This window comes from Lutjanus erythropterus, chromosome 20 (genome assembly GCF_056507025.1).
Source record: "Lutjanus erythropterus isolate fLutEry1 chromosome 20, fLutEry1.hap2, whole genome shotgun sequence".
Lineage (NCBI taxonomy): Eukaryota > Metazoa > Chordata > Actinopteri > Lutjaniformes > Lutjanidae > Lutjanus > Lutjanus erythropterus.
Genome location: NC_139336.1, coordinates 1,612,595 through 1,633,524, shown reverse-complemented (window position 1 = coordinate 1,633,524; position 20,930 = coordinate 1,612,595). Strand labels below are relative to the sequence as shown.

Sequence of the window (20,930 nt, the reverse complement as noted above, 5' to 3'; positions counted from 1 at the left end):
GAAAAAACAGAAAAATCTAATCAGTTCATCCTGAAATCCAGATAGATGTTTTTGACAAGTTTGAAGAAATTATGCCTAGACGTTCTTGATATATCAAGTTCACAACAATGGGATGTACAAACAGACATCCCAAAAACAAAATGCCTCAAACCACAGCGGTTGCTGGCACAGAGGCATAATTTCCCTAACTACAGCACTTTTCCCACTAATAGTGACGTGGTGTTTCCTGAAGACATTGTGTCAGATGATAAACAAGCTGGACTTCTCAGCTAGTTACAGAAATTGGGAGCACACACTACAGAACATTACATCCTTAGATGTGTCAGATTCTAACTACTTTAACTCCTGCTTCCATTCACTCCTAAGTTTTCGTTGCCAGATATTTTTTCATACCGTATTTTCCGCACTATAAGGCGCACCTAGAAGCCTTTAATTTTCTCAAAAACCGACAGTGCACCTTATAATCCGATGCGCCTTATATATGGATCAATATTGGTTAATTATGGCTACTGTAGTCAGGGGGCGTCGCTGAAGTAACAGCGGTAAAAACGGTAAAGGGGAATTCCAGTCCCACACCACTTGTGTGTGTATAAAGACCCCAAAATGGCACCTTTCAAGAGACACGCTTACGACGCAGAGTTCAAACTCAAGGCTATCAGTCACACAGAAGAACATGGGAATAGAGCAGCAGCGAGAGAATTCAACAACTGACTGACTTATCTGACTGTTTTGCTGACATTCCCTTTAGCGCAGCTCCATCTAGTGGATGCATAACGCAATCCCAGCCACTACAGTAGTTTCTATTCTATGCGCCTTATAATGCGGTGCGCCCTATATATGAAAACAGTTTTAAAATAGGCCATTCATTGAAGGTGCGCCTTATAATCTGATGCGCCTTATAGTGCGGAAAATACGGTAGTTGCCTTCTGTGCTTCTGGTTCTTCTGTAAGAATTAAAGGGCAAGAAGGGTGTCGTACACTGGACAGACTGTTAAGCGCCCAGGCAAATTGTGATTTGTGATATTAGGCTACATGAATAAAATTTGACTTGACTTGAAGGAATCACATTGGAGAAGGCTCACAATATGCAGATGAAACTTGGTGGCCACTGAGGGGAAACCCACATGGAATATTTGGTGGCCACTAGAGGTGACACAATTCTCAAAATCCGTGATTTTGATTTGACTTTAAATTTAAATTTTTTTTGCACTGATAACTATACTATTATTAGACTATTGAGTCTTGATTTCTAAAGATCAACATAACATTGGTTTTATGTCCTGACAACTGCCATTTACATTTACATTTTCTTTCTTTTTTTTTTTTTTTTAAAAAGAGCCAGTACTATGTTGGTTTTTAAGTCTTGGCTTTTCCTTCACGGCAGACACCACAAGCAGGCAGGGGTGGAGAGAAAAGAAAATGCAGGGAGAATCGCTGCCTTTGGTTTTGATTACTGAATTGAAAGCTCACATTGATCAATTTTCCATTTAATATTGAAATTGTGACACTCCTTGTAGTCATAGAGTAACTGGTTGGTTAATGTTGAACCCTGTATTTTAAAATAAGATCTTGGGTTGCAATATTAGAAAACAGAATAAGTTTGGTCCTGGTTCAATATCACAGACTTTATGCTCTGGCAGGATTTCAGAATGTTCTAGGAGACTAACATGTTACAACCCACTGCTGGGCACTTGATTGATATTATAATTATCTCTAGGTAAATACATCTTTGTTATATTTGTGTTACTATTTTTAGTTGTTATCATACTAATTTAACACCCTGTGAAATGTGCTGTTAAAATCCCCCATTATGGAGAAGTGCACAGAATGGGACAGGGCAGGTGCAGAAAGTCTTTATGAACTTTTCGTCTGGGTTTGTGCACCCCACCAAAAACGTAAAGCTCAACAGCAACAAAAACAACAGTTCCTGGTTCACAAAAATTGTTAGCAAGAGAGAAAAGTCTGCTGCTGTTTATGGGGCTGACAGGGAATAATACACTGCAGCACTCTTGCTCTGTTCCTGAGGGCAAGGCCAGACACTTAATGAAGCAAGCCATTCACAGCTGCTTGTATTCACTGTATGGTTTTTGTTCAGTATAGATCACTCCGTCTGATATGGGCTGTGGAAACTGCCCCAAACTGCCTGTCCGACACTCCATCTTACACTTATACCCAATTCAAATCAATGTTCAAGGTCTATCTATGAGGATCAATGCGCATTCTCTGACCTCCTTTACCACCCTCCTGACCAGGGTTGGACACGTGATGGAGGCTGCGGCTTTGGTGAACTGGCATTGCTTCCCGGAATAGAAATTAACTAAATGATGGTGAGAATTTTAATTCTGTGTATCATGTGTAATTTTAATGGCAGATAATTTGGCAAAAAGACAAAGGGTGGTCTGGCAAAGACCTTCCTCAACTCCTCAACAGCTCCAACACAACATGGCATCATCTGACAAGACACTGTAGTGGCCAATCATGTGTGCTCTTATTCTGAATGCCTGATAATTGTGCACTACTACCTCAGTCCACAGAGATTTACTCCGGGGTCAACAACTGAACGGAAAACTGGAAATCCTTTTCTGTGACATCAGCAGCTGTTTCTATACCCAGGTTTTTGCTTATGTGATGACAGAAATGACTATCCTTCTAGTCTGCCATTATCTGAATGGGCTTTGACAGCTTTACCACCGGTGCCAAGTGATTTAATTTTAAGTTGCCACAAACTCAGCAAGCAGGTCCATCTGACTCCATGTTAGTGGCACTGAACAAGGAGCACACCAGCATCTAATCCCAAAAGTCACTTGGAGGTATGTTTCATAGACTGCATAAGAGAAGTGGACATAACTACAGTGACCCCATTGGTTTGTGGACTACTGTTCAAAATCCTTGTGCTTAGCATTTTGGCTGTCACCAGCTGAATTGTTTGGAGCCAAAAGTTACCATATTTGGAGGGTGGAGCTAGGGAGGTCACCATGGTGGTAAATTATACAATTATGACTTGTAAATTATAAGGTAGCCACCTCCTAAAGTATACCATGCTTTATCATTTATTTTAGTTAAAAATGGGACTATAATTTACTAAATCAGTGGTTCCCAAACTTCTTCTGCCATGCCCCCCTTTCAGAACCTAACAATAATTGGGAATGGAACTGATAAAAAAGGATTCTAAAGTTGAACTTTAGTGAAATAAAGGTTAGCAGGATATAATTAGCAAACTCCTGTTTCTTTATCTCCCCTACATGGACCATATTTTTTCAACTTTGTTTCACTCTATATTTCTTTCCTGGTCTTCGATGCCCCCCTGCAGTGGTTCTGCACCCCCCAGGGGTACCTACTCCCTAGTTTGGGAACAATGGTACTGAATGAATCATGCTGTATTAAAGAAGACATGAAACTACAGATTTGGAACATAAACTAATTAGGAAACTGTTTACTGGGGGCATAAATCAGGTGAGAAATAGGGTCATTTTCACACAGACATCAGAAAGAATGCAGCCTTTAAGCTCCTCCACATAGGCTTCACTTTCCAGACCCAAAGGCTACCTCCTCTATTTATACTGTACAGTCTATGGTATGTTTACATGCTCTTTAATGCGCTGTAGCTGAGCAGCTATTTAGCCACCAAATTAACAATCACTGCACTTTTCCCCAGTGAATGTTTGTTTGGTGACCTGTTCAACAATCTAGGGTACAGGACAAAGACATGTGTTCATGTTTGTAAGTTAGATAAGCAGGAGACTTAAAAAGGAGAGCCTAATGTGTGTTGTTGCTGTGTTGTTGTGTCATGTAGCAGACTGCTATCTGGCTCAGTGTGGCTGTCTGCTCTTAACATCCACTGGTGTTACTGCTTTATGTAATATTTGATTGGCTGCATTGAAGTAAGCTCTGTCTACACTGACACTGATGCAATATTCTACACAATTCATGGAAAAAGGAGTGGATGCCATCAAAGTACAATATTAAGTCTCCTTTTTGGCTTCTGATGTTTAAGATGCATAATCAGGTAAGTAGGAAAATGAACCAGGCTCAGCAACTTTCTAATGAGCTTGGGACAGAACACAGCCTCCAAAACCAGGTCAGTTTGAAGACAAGGAATACAGTATCAAGGTGATTTACAGTGATTCTGACCAGGACTCTAATCCCTGACTCTAACTAGTGAGTTGAATTATAAATATCATCAATTGTGTTGATAAGTCTGTGAGTATTTGTTTTTGTGATTTTTTTTATTCCTTTGTTTTGAACAGTGAGACTTGTGTGAGGTTATACTGTTAACAGGCAGCTTGCTTCGTATGCCTTGTGAAATTTGTAATTTAAAGGCTCATTATTACAGTTTTGTATTTCTCTGTAATGTAGCATAGTGTTAACAGTGTTACCTAAAACATTCTCTCTCAGCCCTGGAACTCAAACCATTTCCTGATGCTCTAAAAAATAAAGAATTAAACAAATAAAATCATAAAAGTGTGACAACTAGTCGACTTATGCCTGAACTAATGGCTACTCAGATCCACATAGTACAATGTTTCTACTGATTAGACCTAAATTAAGTACAAAGCAGACTGGCTCATGCTGACTCACATTAATCATGCTTTTCAGCCTAGTGAATGCCAAAATGTTTATAGTCAGCAGCAGCAATGAGACAGAACTGAGTAATGTCAGAGAGCTTAGGGTATTTTCTCTCCTAGTTACAGTCAGTTACCAGCCAGTCCAGGCAGCCCTTTCCTTTCTGTCTGCTCAATAATTAACTGAGTAGTTTGGGTTAGCAGATATAGATTTCCAAAATTCTTGCTTGCCTCATTTTTTTGATAAACGTTAAAAATTAAACAATGCCACCATTTTTCTTGGAACAGTCATATCAGGAAACAGCAAATTATCTCCAAAACATGTATTGTTTATGTCAACTGTTCTCTGTGAATCTATGCTAACTGGACTCTTGCTGGCACACATTCAGTGTTGACCTACAATGACGTCAGAGGCTGGACATATCAATCTCTAGTAAATGGCTACATAAAACGGTTACCAACAGACTGAATAATAAAGTCATAATGAAATGGGCTTGAAATCAGGGGGAAAAACTGTGTTCAAAGTCAAGAAGGGTTAACACTTTTGCAACCTGGTGTAGTTATAATGACACAGTGGTGCAGTTCAGTGTCCTCAGTGTACTCACCCTGATCCAGCACCTGCTCTGCTTTGTTTGTCTCCAACGGCGTTCTGTCATCTTGATGATCTTTGGAGGTAAAACAAAGGTTAGTGAGAGCTAGCAAATATTTATTATGTTAACTACACTTAACAAGATGAGGAGGAATACATGGAGAAAAGTGTGAAAAGTGAATGTGAGCCCTACAATAGCATGTACTCATTTTTATCCAACAGAAAAAAAACAGAAAAATACAGTTAAATGCAAAATTGAACAACAGTATCTAATGCCTTTGTACCTGTGGTGTGTCCCATATGCATCATAGAGTGCATAGAAGCTGGACTGACAGGAATGGGAATGTTGGCCTCAGCTGGAATATGCTGAAAAAGATCTTGGGAGCCGGTCTCCATGCAGTTCATGTAGGGGATGGCATGTTTACTGTCCATGTAGTACATTATGTAGAAGTTGCACATTTCATCATCAGAGGTACCACTGCAGACAGAACAGAAAAGTACCCAGGGATTAATACATCACTCACTCTACACAAAAAGGCAGATGATCTCGGTGTAAACAGTGAGGAGCAGGGCTATATCAGAATCATTAAGATATTCCCTTCAAACTGCCAAATATATTTGCGCACACTGACTGCTCCCCATTGTTACCTTTAAGGGATGTCCACATCAAGGACTATAACTGTAAAAACAGAGTTCTAAAATCATTCAAACGCAAGTGGATGGAGGAGTCCACACAACAGCACGAAAGTTGTGGTCTGGACCACCATCCATGTGAGTTAGAACAATTTTAAAACTCTATTTTTTATCTTTATAGTTATAGTTTGGTGTGAACGGCTCTGGCCCAGCCGATAAATTTGCAATATTAATTGACAACTGAGCACTGACACAATTTTGTTTTTAAACTGTTTTTAATATGATTTCTGGACTGATATTTAAATCTGATTTTTTTTGTTTTGTTTCAAATTTCAAGGCATATATGGAACAATATGTACTACTACTACTAATAATAATAGTGCTTTAAACAGTTCAGTGGTGCGATCTACACCTAATTCTTTAAAGGCATAATCTGCAACATTTAAAAAAAATTATGCCTGTATTTCCTTACACTGTATTGTATTTTCTTTCATTGTTTTGCCGCTCGGAACGTTTCACCAACCCAAAATGTTGGTATTTGATGTCCTGATGAATGACTCTATCTTTAACAATCAAATTTAAGGGATGCTGTTTTTATATATTATGTGTTTGTTACAAATATAAATATTGTCTAATATATCATTATCACATTGTCAAACTGTAAAAGATATTTATTGGTATCACTCTCCAAAATCTCTGCATGTGAGCTTCAGGCTGTGTTCAGTGAGACATCAACTGTGTAACTGAAAGCCTGGTTATAATGCTTTCTTCCCCCTTCGGTACATACAGTACATACAGTGCAATATTTGTTGTTGTAACATTGCATGAGCAATCTGACAGGAACTGTTAAGAAGCAAAGGTGTGGCTGAGGAGAACAGACCATGGCTGGTGTAGGTCACAGTGCCTGTCCTACATACCGATGATAAATGGCTATGATCTATATCAAATACAAACACAGTCCAAAGAGAGCAAACAAGAGCGTATCTATTATTCAAGCAATTCTGAATAGAGCCTAGAATAAAAACACTGAAAATAAAAAAAGTACTTGGAGTCCTTGTAGATTACCTCTGCAGTGCAGTTTAAAAAGGCATTTGGTGTACTGGGGTTTACAACAGAACTCACCCAATGTAAGTCTTGGAGGTTCTGCCCTCACCAGTAAAAACACATCTGGCTGCAACGGTGTCACCATATTTCACATTCACTTCCCTGTTAGCAGGATAGAAAGCCTGGAGAGAAAACACATTAACTGAGCAAACAGCACTCTACTTGAAAAGCTTTTGTGATCAATATATTTGTGGCTGAATTCAGATGTATTAGCCACAACATACAGCTAACTTGATAATTATTACCAAACTGGGAAGAACTTAAGACGAGCTTATAGAGGTTTACAGATAATCTGACAGATTTGGGCATAAGGGGAATAAGTCTGGATATCTTTAAAATACCTTCTGTCACAAACATATTGTTGGAGCCTGACACTTTTCCTGCCATTTTTAGCATCAGCATCACACAAGACAATTTCAAAATACACGCAGAATGAATATGCTAACTGGGCCTTGCGCCATGCTCTTAAAATGAAACCCTTAACACTCAATACTTGATTATGTTATAAAAACCATTAAAAAACAAACAAAAAAACAGATAAACTACTTTTATTTTTAATTGGGATTATCAGATACATCTTCAAAATGCTTGTTTTGCCTGATCAACTGTCCAAAACCCAAAGAAATTCAAATTCTATTGATGTAAAAAAGAAAATTCTCATTCTGAAAAATCTGGGACAAGGTATTATATATATATATATTTGGCATTTTGTTTGATAAACTGCTTAAATGATTGATCAATAATAAAAAATTGCTGATTAGAGAGATAGTTGACCATTTTGGGAAATGCGCTTATTCTCCTGCAAAAGACTGATAGTACTGTTTTTGCCAAATATTAAAGGGATAGATCACCCTAAAAAGACAGTATAATTCAAGTCTCCTGATGCCCCATCATGCCAAGTTGACTAAAAAAATGCTATTTACACCATGTTTTTAGTTTAAATCTTCAATGTAGATCCTAAGGTTGGAGCCATGTTCACATGCACACTGTCTGAACTGGCTGTGTGTGTGTCAGGAAGTTAGGAGACTTGGGTTACACCAGATGAGCAGTATGGAGGAATTTTATGTTTTTTTCCAGTTGTTTTTTACGTTTGAAAAGTGGTCAACATTCACTTATATTTTTTGGGAGATTCTGCAACACTATTTTCATGTGAAACTTTTGTGGACTAACAAAATAAACTCAACCCTCAACCAGCATGAGGGTGAGAAGATAATGACTGAATTCTCATTTTTGGGTGAACTATCTCTGTAAGATGAAGCAAGCACCCAGTTAGCTTAGCTTAAAGTGTGAAAACAGGGGAAACGGCTAGCCTGCGTCAGTTCAAATGTTTGATCAGAGAGCAATTTGGTTTTTATACAGATTTAAAAATGAGATATAGGGCCGGTTTCACAGGCAGGGTTTAGATTAATCCAGGAATAGGCAATGTACTAGTTAAACTAGGACACTTAAGTGGCTTTCATGAACATTCATCAGAATAAAGTATGAGCAAATGCTGTTTAGTCTAAAACAGTGATCGTAAAAGCCTGAGTATGGAATGGAAAACACCTGGCTGTAGTGGAATTTGAGACAAAACAATAGCAGGGGCAAAAATGTTCAAAAACCTTTAGAGAGTGTGAAAATACACTACAAATAAATGATGTCCAGCCATCAGTTAGTGAAAGTAAAAACCTGACTCATCTGGCTGGCCTCTGTAGGGCACACTGATCTATATTTAGTTCAGGGCTGCCCAAAGTGGGGCTCTTTATAGGGAGTGCCCTGGTAGCTCACTTGGTAGAGTGTGTGCTCCATCTACTAAAGCTTTTTTTTTAAAAATGCTCAAAATATGTAGGATTCCAAATTCTTAATTATTTTTCATAATGTGAGCGTGGCGGGCAGACAGACACTTAGTTTGCACAGGAACATAGCATACCTCTGCATCTTAAAAATACAACTGCAATAGTTGTTTACTTCTGGCCCATGGCCAAATACCATTAAGTTTCAGTTTATGGCTCTCAAGGGAAAAAGTTTGGATGACCCTGATTTAGATATTCCAAACGGTCCATGCTCTTTTACAAACCAGAAGTTAAACCTGCATCTTTAAAAGATTAATTTAAGCTTCAATTCAGTCCTGAAGTGGCTCTAATACTCCCTGATGCAATCAGCTTAGTTTAATCCAGTGTAGTCTAAATCTATAACCATTTTAAGATAGGTCTGTGCATGTCGCTTTGGTTTAAGACAGCTTAAACAGGCATTTTAGCCTAGGACTAAAGCCAGTCTGTGAAACGGGCCCATTATATAGTAATTTGTTTTAGCGATGAAGTACTGAGATCGACTTTTGGGGACATTTTTCACCTTTGCTGATGGTGAAGAAGCTGACAGGAAGAGAGGAGAGAGACAGGTATAATGCACAAACCAAGGTCCCCACACAGACTTTAACCAGGGACATTGAGATTTTGTGGCCCACATGCACTCGTGATGACTTGCCTCCTGAGGAAAATTCTGAGTTGACTTCTGACATAAGGCCGTACCTGTGGTAGCTGAGGGGACTGTCTCCCAATTAGGCTCCACTTCCCATCTCGGATCCTGTAGCCACTGACCACTTGACCTGTGACACAAACACTCATCCAGACCTGCACTGATACTGACACGTGATGCTCTGAAACAGAATGGAATTTTCTGGTATGACTCACCAAGGTGGTGTGTGTGGGTCCTGAAGGCAAACGGGTAGATGGGATATGAAGTGTAATCACAGGCGACGTCTGCATTTGTAACTAACAAAGAAAAATGAAGGAATGTTAAGGCAGGCTCAGTCTGTGATTACTGTAGAGCCCATTTTCTGCCGCTCTTATCCCTTTGGGCATTTTAACAGCAACATTTGAATAATAATACCACATGGACTCGAATCTTTGAATATTCATGTAGGACGGCCAAATCTGATTCAACTAAAGAAAATCTTAGTAAAGGACAGACCTGAACCACTGTAATAGTTTCTTACTTTGAATATTTCAGGAATTTTATCATGATCACAGAACAGTAGCATTATTGTGCAGGTGGAAGCGTACCCAGATGTAACTAACTGAAAGCAGCCATTCTCATTCCTTCAGTACACAAAGCAAAAGCAGGTGAACTAATAACTAGTCAGAATGAGCACGTGTTTCTGTCTTTACTGAAGCTTAAGGTCAGACAAAATGTTGTGTGTTACGTATAAATTTCTTTATATACAAAAACTAGTCAAATGTTAGTGTACATTTATTGCATATGGTGACATGATCAAATTTCATATCAGACATAATGAAAATGTTGTGGGCAACCTGACTGATAGCTGTTGAAGAGAGAAACCAATGTGTGTTCTGCAGCTTCTCACTGAGTATACAGACTGGTTAGTTCATCATTTCACATCTCATAAATGAAACGATAATGAAGACAAAATGTTTTAAGATCTTAGTAAAAACACTGTTGTTTATTGTTTATGTCTATTTGAAGTCACCAAGGTAGTATTTATTGATATTATTTCATGTCAGAATATGTACATTGGATCCATATTTGTAATTTCTTACAGAAAATGCAAACCTTAGGCTATAAATCTAAGTGGAACACATTTTTAGTCATCTCTCTGGGTGTTTGCCCCAGTCTGACCCCCCCCCAGTTCCAAATTCCAAGATTCCACAGAGGGGGATTAATCCGGTGTATGTTATGAGATGCTACAATTTTGCTTAAGCTATTCGAGATGTTTGGAAGGTAAGCAATGCTGAGTAAAACCAGAAGTTGTACAGTAGCTCTAGAACAAACCCTTAACAGTCATTTTTCCCCACTGTGATGGAAAAAAGGACATTTCCTGAAAGATGTAAAAGTTGATGGAATGAACATGTCCTCCAGATGAGCCTGTAAGAGGAACTACCTGGAAGCCTAACAAGTTCACATCTAGGAAATACACCAAACATACCTCTTTTTCCTGGAAGGATCACTGTGTCCACAGACATGAGCAGGTATATACCAGCAATGAATGGCTGCCTGTGAGGAAGCCACAGTGTTAGGGAAAAGCAATAATATTATATATATATGTACATACATACATATATATTAGTTTCCTTCCTTTTCCTTCTTATAAAACTATCTATATGTACATTCTTCCTGCTACTCCAGAGAAAAAACACATCCAGTATTCTCAGGAACAACAAGCTAAACACTGTGCCACTCTTTTTTCCTACCCACCAAACACCAAAGTTCAGAGTTCCCTCAACTAGGATTTTTTTTTTTACTTTAGCATTAAACAGAAAAGTTAATGCTTTGAAGTATATACTTACGGTTTGGAGGTCATTCTTAAGGTAAGTCCTGAGCAATCTCTGTGATGGTCTGCAGAACAAAAATTGAAATAAAAATTGCCACATTTAGTTTTTCATTTCAATGAGCAGTATAATCACCAAAGTTGACATTTACATAATTACGTAACTGGAATTGGTATGTTAGAGACACCTTTTTAACACAATTCAGTCTGATTCAAAACCACAACACAGTGGATCTTCAAAGAGTTTTCAAGATGAACAACACCTAAACAACTAAACTAAACTGTGTCAGCACACATTGAACAGTATGAGGTTCATAATGGTAGGTTATATTTTAGGACTGTTGGATTAGATTGTATTAATAAACTGGTAAGAACAAAAACTATATAACAAGTCGGGTCTGTGAGGTTGTACTTCAGGCACAGTGGTGTTTTGAGCTAAATGCTAACACATCTTAGTTTAGCATGTTAAAATGCACACTGTCAGTGTTAACACTCACTAAACTATGACCTGATGGTGGCACTAGGTTAAAAGACCAGGATTATCTGTGATAATTCATCCGGCCACTACGGTTCATCCTCTGGGAAAAATTAACTGTACCAAATTGAGTGGCCAGGATTTCAAAACTTTTAATCCATCCAGATCAGAACGATCCAAACAGGATTAAATCTCAAAATTGTGTATTTCAAAACCAGGATATGTGATCCTGATCCTACAAAAACATGATACAGATTTGGTAATCCAAACCAAGCCAAGAGTCCAGATCAAATGTTGTTCTGGGTATTTCAAAACTCTAAAAGGCAGATTAGGAGAGTTTTTATACTAAAAAATTTGGATAATCTTGATCCCACTGGAAAGGATTAAAAATTGTTAAATACTGGCCCTTGAGCACTGCTGATATCTTGACCAGATTTCATGAAAATTCAGCTGAAAGATTTAAATCTGGCCAAAGTGGTGGAAGAAGCATCGTTCAGTGAACCTCTTCAACTCCGGCCGACATTGCTCTCTCTCAGGGGCTGTAGGGGACTCAGTTTTAAAGCTAGTGAAGATATTGTTATCATATGAAACTAGAAGATGTTAGACATGCATCATGTCATGCTGCTTATCGGGAAGGGGGTTAAATAAGGCTACAAAGTTAGGCTAAATTTGATGAAGAAAAAACTGAAATAGCCATTTTTAATGACTCCCTTGAATACTCAAGATACTTGAATGGAAATCGGTTCTATGGGTACCCAAGAGTCTCCCCTATATAGACACGCCCACTTTATGATACTCTCATGCAGTATGGGGCAAAACCATGCCAATTTATTGTTATTGTCACCTATTCTAGATGAATATTTCTGCATACTGGGGTCCTTTAAGAGTATTAGAATGACATTAATAAGGTCTGATGGAAAGTTGAGACCTGTGGATTCAATGAGTTGTATTCATGTGTGATGATGCTATTTCATTGCAGTGAGTCTATTTTCAGAAACTTAACCTAAGTAAATTAAACATATTAGAATATCAGGAATAAAACATTCTAGCTACAGCGGAAGAAAAAATTATTACACCTCATCTCAACATTTTGTTCCTACTCACTGACTTATTGCTTACTAAGCTCTTGCTATTTGAATCTTTTCAGACCTTTACTAGATTTGATGGAAGTGATTACATAACTAATCTCTCTGAAAAATAAATGTCAGTATTTAAAGTGCTGTTACGACTCACCTCTGAAAGCACTGACATCTCCGTAATGGATCTGCAGCACAAAGTAGGACATTCCTGAGTTTCTTCCAACTTTAAAACCAACATCTGAGAGAACAAAGTGAAGACAAAGAGAGGAATAGAGGTTAGAGACATGACATGAAATAAAATGGAGATGGGAGAGAAACAAAAGTGAAATTCAGTGAAATTACTTTTTACTCAAGAAATACTACATTTATATAGAGAAGGGGAACAATATCTAACTAACAATGTAAGTATACTCCATTTTTCTGGAGGAGGCAGTGTTGTTGGGGGGGGGGGGGGCAAAAATCTGAATGAGACAAATGTCAAAACCTGGACAAATGACACTGAAACTCACACATGGCTAAATACAACTTGAGGTCCATGCATAAACATGATATGATCACAGTAAATGTGGACAAAGCCTTTGACAAACATACCTTTGGGTAATTTAGTCGGTGGTGCATTGCGAGCCCAGGCATACATAATGGAAGCTTCATCCTCACAAGTGCCCTGTACACTGCCACAGTCCCTAAGGAGAGAAATGACACAATCAATACCAATTTGTGATTATGGATGACCAGATAGGAAAACACAGTGGATTACAGAGGGAGGTACAGAGTAACACAAACACATGTCTGCACTAAATTATTCTGCTGTGGTGTTTTGATGGAAAGAACACCTGCTGGCACTTCCAACACAAAGGACTGCTACACAGCAAACCAGGGAATAAATATTACTTGTCTTAGGCTTTGTTCAGATGGCAGGCAAATAACATTTGTTGCCCAAATCAGATCTTTAAGACAGGCTGTCTGCACTGTTACTTGCAAGTGATCAGATGGTGGTGGTGCCTGGGCTGGAATGAGCGTGGACCCTCTGGTCAAAGGACCCCATTACTGCGCGTGCTCTCTCTCCTGTTAAAAGTCATTGTAGCTCACCCATTATTCTGATCGCTTCGTTTCTCTCTCTCCTTACAATCGATTTAAAGAGTAATCCAGCCAGATCAAATGAAAATGCATTAAAAGGAATAAAATGACAGTTTTCTTAATGAACTGATATACTGATCTACATGATCCATAGTGAAAACATAGATAAGGAGATATCCTGTGTCATTTGAAATAAATATAAACTGCAGACTTAAACTGTTCAAAAGATTTTAAAAGTGTCATAATCAACTGGAAGTGCTAGTCGTCGTCCACAGTATGATTTTGTTAAAGTGAGATTATCAGTTGGAAACTTTTGTAATTAAAAGGCCCATCCGAAGTTACCGTGGCCCACCCAAAATTAAAATCGCGGCGCCGTGCTGCCATCCATCCATCCATCCATCCATCCATCTTCATTAATCAATTCACTCACCAAGTTCCGCTCTTGTACAGCCATGCGGACTATCTACAGTCTGACAGCCATGCTGGATCAAAGCCAGACTGACGGTGGTGACCCATCTGCAGCTTTTTACTGCGTGCTTCAGTGGGAGGGCTGGAACAGTTGCGTTTGGGTCTAGTCGTGGCGACGTTAACAGGGGCAGGAGATTAAGGAGCGCTGTGGTCGGGGCTGGGAGAGATGCTCTCATTTTGGCTAACACTGGCCGCAGTCCGCCAGTTCGTTTAAAAAACGCCGATATTTTGCAAAGACTTGGGGAACTTCCGGTCGTCCATTTACAATTTTTGTTTGTTTGTTGGTGTTTTTTTACCTTAACGGTCTGAAACTCTCTCTCCTCCGCTCTCTGAGTGTGGGTGGGTGTGTCTGTACCGGTGCATCGGTGTGTGCTGTGAGAGAGGAGCGAGGGGGGGAGACCCGCCCGTCACAGAGGAGAGGAGAAATGCACTGTAATGAATGTAATGAAACGATAGCAACGCATCCGACTCTGAAATCGCACAAATTAGAGTTAGCTTTTTTTATTTGATAAAAAGAACACATGTTATAGGCCCTTTTAAAATATAAATTAAATAATATAATTAAAAAAAAATCTACAACTTGAATTTCTGTGTGGGCGTCCAGTTGGCAGGGCGGGGCGTCTGTTGGGTGGGCGGGGCAACACTGCAATACAACGGGTGTAAGCCTTAAATGTGTATTAATGGAAATACTCATACAACCTTGAAATAAGTAAACATGTTCAGCAAAAGAGACAAATACACTATAGGGGAAACACTGGGAAACATAATGGTCACATCAACTACATGAGCAGGTATACGTTACCGCTGAATGGCTGCCTGTGAGGACAGCCACTATGTTAGGGAAAACTAATAATATTTTCAGCACTTCCCCCCTGATGTTTCTTTCCTTTTTCTTCTTGTAAAACTATATGTACTATACTATTCTTCCTGCTGCTCCAGAGGAAACTCACCTACAGTAGTCTCAGGGACAACAAGCTAAACACTGGGCCACTCTTAACTCATCAAACACCAAAAGTTTTTCACATGATTGTACTTGTATAACCATTCATTCATTTTTCATTCATTTTCTGTAACCGCTTATTCCGTAAGGGTCACAGGCTGCTGGAGCCTATCCCAGCTGACATTGGGTGAGAGGCGGGGTTCACCCTGGACAAGTCGCCAGTTCATCACAGGGCTGACACATAGACAGACAACCACTCACACTCACCTATGGGTAGGGCTGGGCGGTATACCGGTTCGTACCGAAAACCGGTCTTTATTTTCGTTATGATACGAATTTTTCATATACCGCCATACCGGTGAATAGCCCAAACAACGTCCAGAATGTGCGCGGCGGCAAAGTGTTTCAGCGGGGACCCATTTCACTGCTGCACACCAACACCACAGGTATGCTTGCTTGAGTGTGTGTACCAGGGATGTTCCTGACAACCAATTTCTCTGTTGATTAGATGCCAAATTTAATTTAGAATAGTCACTAAGAAAACACAAGGCAAAATTTATTAATTTATAATGTTAAACACTGTCCGAAAAAAATAGTGTGTATTAAGAGCCAAATCGTACTTTAAATGCCGCTGAAATGCGCGCTACTTCGCGCTGTGCAGTACAAACCTTACATGCTTATGCTTCACCTTTTTAGACCGAAGAGGGTCACAGTGTCTGCAGGTAAAGGACCCAGAGCTAACGTTAGCTTCCAGCCTGACACACAGTGTGGCTAACATTAGCTTCCAGCCTGACACACAGTGTGGCTAATGTTAGCATCTAGTAGTAGCAGTAGCAGCAGCATCTCCGCCTGCAGGTTTATGTCTGTGTCTGTGCTTAATGTGGTCACATTTCTCCAGTCGAGTGAATATATATCAACTTATTCTGTCACAGTCTACAATCATCCATCCGACCTCGCTGATGTAAACATCCGGTGTTGCCGCGGCGATCGGTTCATACAAGCAGGGTCAGAGGGGCTTCCGTCTGACAGAGACGCAGCCCTGACTAGTGGCGTGCGGCAACAGATAACTGCGGCAACATAACTGGCATCATGCATGAATGAAATATTGACAAATATTTCATTTTTAAATATTTTAAATGACTAGTATTTCTGGTGCCGACTAGCGTGGGTGGGGACGTTTAATTGTATAGTCGTCCATGTGATGGTAACCATACTTTGAAGGGGTCATGCTTTTACCTTTCTGGACATAAAAAAAAAAAAACATGATACAGTCCTTGTGACAGTAAATTTGGCTATTTGAAGACAATCAACTGCAGTAATTCTGTTCTCAGTAGAAGAAATTGTGGGTAAGAACACTGTTGCATGAAAAAAAAAAATACTGTCAAATACCGTGAAACCGATATGATTTTAAAAAAAAAACGTGATATGAAAATTTTGTCATACCGCCCAGCCCTACCTATGGGCAATTTAGAGTCACCAATTAACCTAGCATGCATGTCTTTGGACTGTGGGAGGAAGCCGGAGAACCCAGAGAACCAACGCAGACACGGGGAGAACATGCAAACTCCACACAGAAAGGCGCCGCCCCCAGGAAGCCGGGGGATCGAACTCAGGACCTACTTGCTTGCTTCTTGCTTGTATAACCAGTGTGACAATAAACATCTTGAATCCTGAATAACAAGTAGAATATAGAGTCTTAGATGAAGTAGTCAAAAATATGTGATAAGACCTATTCAGCAATTTCATCAGTCTAGATTATACTAACAACAAGAGGGAACGGCTCTTTTTCACCAAGTTATTATATACTTGGTTTTAAAGAGAAAATGCCACCTCCATTTAGTTTTATAACTGCACTCAACAAGCAAACCCTATGAATAAAAATGTCATAGGCAACACCCACTGGAAGACAATTCAATGCAATACTTACTGCTGGTGTTTTTTGTGCACTACTACTGCAGTGGAAATCTTAAGGCGGAAATATACTTGCTTTTAACTACGCATTCGCATACGCACCCCTACGCTTCATGGCTGCCTCGCGTATCCTGCGTCCATTTGGAGCATTGGTTGTGCGCATCCTCAGAAATTAAGGCTACGCATACACAAATGCAAATGCATGGTTAAACAGCAAATATATCTCTGGCCTTACATCTTACAATTTCATTCAGCAGACACTTTTATCCAAAGTGATGTACATCTGAGAACTGATGTAACACAAGCAAGGATCTAGTCAGGAAGACTAGAGAACATGAGTATGTGCCATTAAGCAAAGATCAAGTCTGACAGGACGAAGTGCCTACGAGCGGTGCTGGTGGCAGTGTGCACAGAGTGCATAAGAGCACTGGATTTTTTTTAATATCTATATATGTCTTGTTCACAAAAGAGCTGGGGTTTCAGTCTTCTCTTAAAGACTGAGAGGGGCTCTGTCAATCGAACATAGTTTGGTAACTTGTACAATGATTGGAGAGCCACAGACTAGCTAGCAACTTTGGGCCTTGTTGTGTTGGTTGAATCAGATGTCGTTCATTGGCAGATGTGGATGAAGAAGTTCAGGTAGGCAGGGGCAGTTTTAGCTGCTTTTTTGTAGGCAAGTGTCAGGGTTTCAAATTTGATGCAGGCAGCGACTGGGAGCCAGTGAAGCAACCTGAACAGCAGGGAGACGTGTGCTGTTTTTGGCTGATTGAAAACTAGACGTGCCACTGCATTCTAGATCAACTGTAGAAGTTTGAACATGTATGTGGGGAGGCCTGCGAGTAAGGAGTTGCAGTGGTCAATGCGGGATATTACGAGAGCCTGAACCAGGAGTTGTGCTGCATGCTCAGATAAGTAGGGTCTGGTCTTCCTGATGTTCTACAGGGAAATACGGCACGGCCAATGCAATGGTCTAAAAACTGCCACTGGCTTGGATACAGCAGTGAAAACAGATACACTTACTTGTTTCAAGTATTAAAAAAGCTTTACTTTTGTATTTCACCTTTTAACTTAACAATCAAAACATTTGTTTCAGACAATTTAAACACTAAAACACTGAGCTGTGATCTGGAGTGAGACATTACCAGTAGCTGCTGGTGGAGACAGGAGTTTGGCAGCCAAACAGCAGCATGTGATGGACTGTTTCCATACTGGCATGAGGTATGAAGTCCACTGTTGAGGAAAAGCACTGTGGTTAAAATATTTAATAATTAATGAAATGCTTGAGTTACTCAACACGCTTTGAATATAAAGACTCAATTCTCTCTGACCACTTCCATTTAAACTTGATGTACTGACTAAACAAATTCAAACAAACTTTGGGCTGCATCACCTGCCCCTCTGGTCTACGACAAAAAAGCCACAGGGGTGTGTCCATTTGTTTGAGAGAGATAAAGAGTGAGAGAGAGCATAGTGTGGTCATGGTACAAAGAAGGCTGGGGAAAGAGAGAAATAAAATCTTATTTCCTGATAATCATTTCCTGACAGTCTTTACAACGGTGTCAAGTGTTTGTTCACTGCTCAGGCTGAAGATCAAACACTCCATCTTTCAACAATAAGTACACATCTACCACAGTCTTGTCACAGTCTTGTCACAGGCAGTAATGTGTCCATGCCACTACTGCAACCCTCATACTTTCTGCCAGATGTTTGCCTCTTTGATTTATACCATTAAGAGATTAAAAAAAGATACAGTGCTCTGTAGGTGAGAATGTGTGGGTGACTGCATTGTAAAGCAGTGATATATAGGCATAACATTATGACCACCTGCCTAATATTGTGTTGGTCTCCCTTTTGCTGTCAAAACAGCCCTAACCCGGTGAGGCATGGACTCCACTAGACCCCTGAAAGTGTGCTGTGGTATCTGGCACCAAGATGTTAGCAGCAGATCCTTTAAGTCCTGTAAGTCCTGTAAGTTGCGAGGTGGGGCCTCCATTGATCGGACTTGTTTGTCCGGCACATCCCACAGATGCTCGATTGGATTGAGATCTGGGGAATGTGGAGGCCAAGTCAACACCTCAAACTCATTGTTGTGCTCCTCAAACCATTTTTGCTTTGGCATGGCGCATTATCCTGCTGAAAGAGGCCACAGCCATCAGGGAATACTGTTTCCATGAAAGGGTGTACATGGTCTGCAACAATGCTTAGGTAGGTGGTACGTGTCAAAGTAACATCCACGTGGACCCAAAGGACCCAAAGTTTCCCAGCAGAACATTGCCCAAAGCACCACACTGCCTCCGCCAGCTTGCCTTCTTCCCATAGTGCATCCTGGTGCCATGTGTTCCCCAGGTAAGCGATGCACACGCACCCGGCCATCCATGTGATGTAAAAGAAAACGGATTCATCAGACCAGGCCACCTTCTTCCATTGCTCTGTCCAGTTCTGATGCTCACATGCTCATTGTTGGTGCTTTTGGAGTTGCACAGGGGTCAGGATGGACACCCTGACTGGTCTGCAGCTGTGCAGCCCCATATGCAATAAACTGTGATGCACTGTGTATTCTGACACCTTTCTATTAGAACCAGCATTAACTTCTTCAGCAATGTGAGCAACAGTAGCTCATCTGTTGGATTGGCCCACACGTGCCAGCCTTCACTCCCCACGGCCATGACCCTGTCACCGGTTCACCACTGTTCCTTCTTTGGAACACTTTTGATAGATACTGACCACTGTAGACCAGGAACACCCCTCAAGAACTGCAGTTTTGTTCTGACCCAGTCGTCTAGCCATCACAATTTGGCCCTTGTCAAACTAGCTCAAATCCTTACACTTGCCCATTTTTTCTGCTTCTAACACATCAACTTTGAGGAAAAAATGTTCACTTGCTGCCTAATATGTCCCACCCACTAACAGGTGCCATGATGAAGAGATGATCAGTATTATTCACTTCACCTGTCAGTGGTCATAATGTTATGTCTGATCTGTGTACTTTTTCAAATGTTACCAAAGCATTTACAAATAAAATGCAGTTGCAGTTATCTGTCAGTCCTTACACCAAGTTGCTCTTGGTGGAAACTGCTGGCTCTCCATCAATAAGATTATGAAGATTACAGTCTAGACCTGCTCTAGATGAAAAGTGCCCTGAGAGGATTTGGCTCTATATACATAAAATGGACTTGACTTGACTTTGTGGAGGGATTGGCAGTGAGTTTTCTGCATATATCTCTTCTCATATAAATCCAGTTGCAGGACAGATCTCTTTTTGGATTCCTATTTCAGATAAGTTTAAAGTGTAAATGAGATGTGAAGCTGTCTGAAGTCTCATCTGCTGTTGACCCTCAAGGCAACAGAAAACAACAACAACAACTCAGCACTGGGTGCAACCAGTCCTGAATCTCATCCTCTAGTAGTAGCCATCTGTGCAAGAGGTGCAATGATGTCACTTCTGGCCTGCACACGCTCACACAGCAGACACCATGTTGAGCATAAACAAACAAAGCTTTACAGCGCAGCATGGACAGACCTCAGCCACCTCCTGTGAGGGTCATGGAAAATGCCATTTCCTGTATCAGTTTCAACCTAAAAGCCTACATTTCAAATTAACAGCACTCTAGTGTTTCATAGATGGTCTGGCTGTATGCTAGGTTCTGACCTGGTCTTGTTGTTTGTTGCTGGGGCTACATACTGTATGTTCGTCTCTGTTAGCCAAAAATATTCTAAGGCAGATATACTCACCAATATATGAATCTCGATTGGTTGGCACAGGAAACGCCATGCACAGGTAAGTGTCCGACTGAAACATTAAAGAATACAATGATGAAAATCACGACTG

General features: G+C 40.2%; 1 protein-coding gene across 1 annotated transcript in view; it reads right to left on the bottom strand.

Annotated features, from left to right (window-relative positions):
• The window catches only part of pam (peptidylglycine alpha-amidating monooxygenase), a 47,078-nt gene that overhangs the window by 18,852 nt on the left and 7,296 nt on the right, over positions 1-20,930 (bottom strand). The window contains exons 5-15 of the mRNA XM_084745443.1: positions 20,834-20,891; positions 18,244-18,331; positions 13,297-13,388; positions 12,860-12,943; positions 11,171-11,219; positions 10,810-10,877; positions 9,557-9,637; positions 9,395-9,471; positions 6,906-7,009; positions 5,435-5,628; positions 5,167-5,226 (exon numbers count right to left, since the gene is read on the bottom strand). Coding sequence (XP_084601569.1) covers positions 5,167-5,226; positions 5,435-5,628; positions 6,906-7,009; positions 9,395-9,471; positions 9,557-9,637; positions 10,810-10,877; positions 11,171-11,219; positions 12,860-12,943; positions 13,297-13,388; positions 18,244-18,331; positions 20,834-20,891 — 955 coding nt within the window. The remainder of the gene's footprint in view (positions 1-5,166; positions 5,227-5,434; positions 5,629-6,905; positions 7,010-9,394; positions 9,472-9,556; positions 9,638-10,809; positions 10,878-11,170; positions 11,220-12,859; positions 12,944-13,296; positions 13,389-18,243; positions 18,332-20,833; positions 20,892-20,930) is intronic.